General features: G+C 42.2%; 1 protein-coding gene across 1 annotated transcript in view; it reads left to right on the top strand.

The window, feature by feature from the left end:
- Nucleotides 1-1,129, top strand: part of si:ch211-153b23.7 (TNFAIP3-interacting protein 1) — an 11,171-nt gene extending 10,042 nt beyond the window's left edge. The window contains exons 5-6 of the mRNA XM_023990441.2: nt 52-177; nt 652-1,129. Of these exons, the coding sequence (XP_023846209.2) occupies nt 52-177; nt 652-912 (387 nt within the window). The 3' untranslated portion in view covers nt 913-1,129. The remainder of the gene's footprint in view (nt 1-51; nt 178-651) is intronic.
- The last annotated feature ends 3,174 nt before the right edge of the window (nt 1,130-4,303 follow it).

Here is a 4,303-nt window from a genome sequence, read left to right as displayed (position 1 = left end):
AGACTGTGTTTCACCTAGCATTAACTACCAGTGTCCCTGTCCTCTGTCCAGACTGAGATCTATGAAGCAGACTACCAGACGGAGCACAAGGACCACAAACACACCCAGCAGGAGAACAAGAGACTGAGGAGGACGAGAGAGGAGATGAGACAACAGATGGCCCTACTGCAGGAGCAGGTAGTGGGATATATATACACGCACACGCACACACACACAAACATGAACACACACACACACACACATATATATATATATATATATATATCTATAATATACATGCACACACACACACACCTGAATTAATAATGACAGCTGGGCAGACGGGATGTATCGTAACAGATGAGGACATTAACTGACATTGGGTTAAGTTGAACGTGAAAATAATGGGACACGGCATATCCATAATGACCATATGGTTTCACTAGAAGTCGTCTGGGAGATGTGCTGCATGTGAATGTACCAACAGGGCCTTGTTGTAAACATCACTTTTATTTTATATCCTAGGGTCAGAGTCCATTCCAGTTTAGGAGAAACTTCTATTCCAAATTGTAATATATTTTCAAAAGGATTTCATCAAATAGGGATATATTTCTTGAATTGACTAAAAACGAACTAACTAACTAATCACTGTCTCTGGTCTCCTGTGTCCAGCTCAAGGTATATGAGGATGACTTTAGGAAGGAGCGGTCAGACAAGCAGGTCCTGCAGCGTCTACTGATGAAGAAAAGTCCCGCTCTGGTCAAACAGCCTGTCCTGGTCCACCGCTGTAATAATGAGCAGCAGCCTGCAGGGGGAGACAGGAGGCGGCAGAGAGAGGAGCAGAGAGATGCTCACACCACTACACCCCAGCCAGACCACCACCCGCTGTGCCCCAAACACTGTGAGAGGAGGAACACTGAAGAGTCCACATGAGGCAGACGACACACAAACATGCTCACTCACACATTYAACTTGTATTACGATGTTGGTATTGCCACTAACGCGTTGAGGCCTAGCCTACTCCAGTCCTGTGTGACTGTGTCTAATTGACAATGAAATGATTTGTATCTATTATCTTTCTCTCAATATGTATGAACCTTATGTTATTTCCTAATTCTGCCGATAATGTTGATTATCGACGAAGGGACGGAGTGATTTTGCAGTTGTCTCATCTCCCTGCTTAGATAACATGGTCAACATTACCACCTAGTGGTTTTCTTAATCCTACATAATGTCATGTTTTATGATGCAGTTGTTGGGACATCTCTGTAAAAGRCACAGGGAATTCAACTAATTAAATTATACCCCTTGATTTCAAATAACACCAGGATGTCCTTAAATACAAGTGATCAATTTCAGATGTTGTCATTTTCTTAAAACAAATATAACAAATGTATAAAAAAAACTATGAAATATTGTTTTGGTCTTTCTTCTAATTTCCCTGAAATAACTCTGTGTCACTAGTCCTCCACCCCCTCCAACCAAGCCAAGTCTCCTACATAGGCTACAATGCTGTAAACTGCTGAAAGGGGTGACTGAAGATGGGTGGTTACTTTCCCGTGTCAACACATCTCCCATCCACACCTGCTGGTGTCAGTCCTCACCAAAGCTACAGCATACTGCCAATATAGCTTCTAAAATGTCTTATCCCAAATGGCACCCTATTTCCTACATAGGGTGCTACTTTTCCCCAGGGCCCAGTCAATAGGTTGTTACTTTTCCCCAGGGCCCAGTGAATAGGGTGTCACTTTCCCCCAGGGCCCAGTGAATAGGGTGCTACTTTTCCCCAGGGCCCAGTGAATAGGGTGCTACTTTACCCGGGGCCAGTTGAATAGGTGTGCCTATTTTACCAGGGCCCAGTAACTAGGTGCTACTTTTCCCCAGGGCCCAGTGAATAGGGTACTACTTTTCCCCAGGGCCCAGTGAATAGGGTACTACTTTTCCCCAGGGCCCAGTGAATAGAGTGCTATTTGGGACGTAACCATTGAATCTGAATACAACACACAGCTAAAAGCAAGGGTGGCATTCAGACAGGTTTTGTCTCAGATGAATACGTTTTGCACATGGAAATCTCCTCTACGATAACTCCGCTAGGGCTGTGAGATGGAATGGGATGGTACTGTAATGTGAAATCAAAAACACTCCAGAACCAGGGTTGCCTACACCTGCCATAGCGTAACAACAACATTATGTGCAATGCCATCTGTGGATCACTGTGTGAATACAGGTATTATAAACAATGTAGCGTTGCCACTCCCACTTACATAGCCTGTACTGTCTTTAGGCATTCCTTGAGAGGCTGATCTTTGGTGACACCCAAGCAGCTCTGTGGTGAGTGGGGGATCTCTCTCACAGGTTTACTGGTACTGCACAGATCAACATCTCACACCCCTCAAATAGCAGAGGCCAAGAAAGAAGAGGTCATGAACCCTCTCCTGCATTTCTTGGTAGTCTTAAACAAATCTACTTTGAAACAAAAGTATACACCTCACACACATGGTTATGGGCTTAAAAAAAAGGCTACCACTAGGCTACTTGCTGCCCCCCAAATGATAATGTACAGTACAAGCATTCCCTATTATCTAACTGCCCTTCACTATTATCTAATCGTCCTTCACTATTATCTAACCGTTCTTCACTATTATCTAACCGTCCTTCACAATTATCTAACCGCCCTTCACTATTATCTAACCCTCCTTCACTATTATCTAAGCCTCCTTTACTATTATCTAACCACCTTTCACTATTATCTAACCATCCTTTACTATTATCTAACCGCTCTTCACTATTATCTAACCATCCTTCACTATTATCTAACCGCCCTTCACTATTATCTAACCCTCCTTTACTATTATCTAACCGTCCTTCACTATTATCTAACTGTCCTTCACTATTATCTAACTGTTCTTCACTATTATCTAACCCCCCTTCACTATTGTCTAACCCTCCTTCACTATTATCTAACCGTCCTTCACTATTATCTAACCGTCCTTCACTATTATCTAACCGCCCTTCACTATTATTGTCAGATGTGTGCGTACTGGTAGCGAAGTCAGGTGCAGGAGAGCAGAGATTTGTGAACAGGCCCACACTTTATTCAGACAAAAGTGCAAAATGTGCAAAAGAGTCACAAGAATTATGTTTAACAATAAACATCTTCGTGAAAAATAACACGGAAAAAACAAGCCAGTCTGGCGCATCAACAATACACACGTAACACAAACAATTTTACACAAAGACATGATGGGGAAGAGAGGAATAAATACATGTAGATTGATTGGGGAATGAAAACCAGGTGTGCAGGGAACAAGACAAAACAAATGGATACATGAAAAATGGAGCGGCGATGGCTAGAAAGCCAGTGACGTCGACCGCCGAATCCTGCCCGAACAAGGAGAGGAGCCGACTTCGGTGGAAGTCGTGACAATTATCTAACCCTCCTTTACTATTATCCAATTGTCCTTCCCTATTATCTAACCCTCCTTCTGTCACGCCCTGGCCTTAGTATTCTTTGTTTTCTTTATTATTTTAGTTAGGTCAGGGTGTGACATGGGGAATGTTTGTGTTTTGTCGTTTTGGGTGGTTATATGGTAAAGGGGGTGTTGGGTTTAGTGTATGAGTTTTGTGTTGAGTGAATGTTTCTAGGTATGTCTATGGTTGAGTGTATGTTTCTAGGTATGTCTATGGTTGCCTGAGTGGTTCTCAATCAGAGACAGATGTCTTTCATTTGTCTCTGATTGGGAGCCATATTTAAGGCAGCCATAGGCATCATGCATTTGTGGGTAATTGTCTATGTGTAGTGTTTGTGTCAGCACTATTTGTCTATATAGCTTCACGGTCGTCTGTTTGTTATTTTGTTAGTTTGTGTATAGTGTTCGTTTCGTGTTTTTTCTCTCTTCTAATAAAAGAAGATGTATTTTTCACACGCTGCGCCTTGGTCCAATCTCTCACCGCAAGACGATCGTGACACCTTCCCTATTATCTAATCCCCCTTTACTATTATCTAACCCTCCTTCCCTATTATCTAACCCTCCTTCACTATTATCTAAACCCCTCCTTCACTATTATCTAACCCTCCTTCACTATTATCTAACCGTCCTTTACTATTATCTAACCCTCCTTCATTATTATCTAACCGTCCTTCACTATTATCTAACCGCCCTTCACTATTATCTAACCGCCCTTCACTATTATCTAACCCTCCTTCACTATTATCTAACCCTCCTTCACTATTATCTAACCCTCCTTCGCTATTATCTAACCCTCCTTCACCATATAATAAAATAGTGTTTCACTTTCAATATTTGCTACATAGTACATATTT

The sequence above is a fragment of the Salvelinus sp. IW2-2015 genome, linkage group LG6.2, assembly GCF_002910315.2.
Source record: "Salvelinus sp. IW2-2015 linkage group LG6.2, ASM291031v2, whole genome shotgun sequence".
Lineage (NCBI taxonomy): Eukaryota > Metazoa > Chordata > Actinopteri > Salmoniformes > Salmonidae > Salvelinus > Salvelinus sp. IW2-2015.
This window is presented reverse-complemented; position numbering and strand designations above follow the sequence as displayed.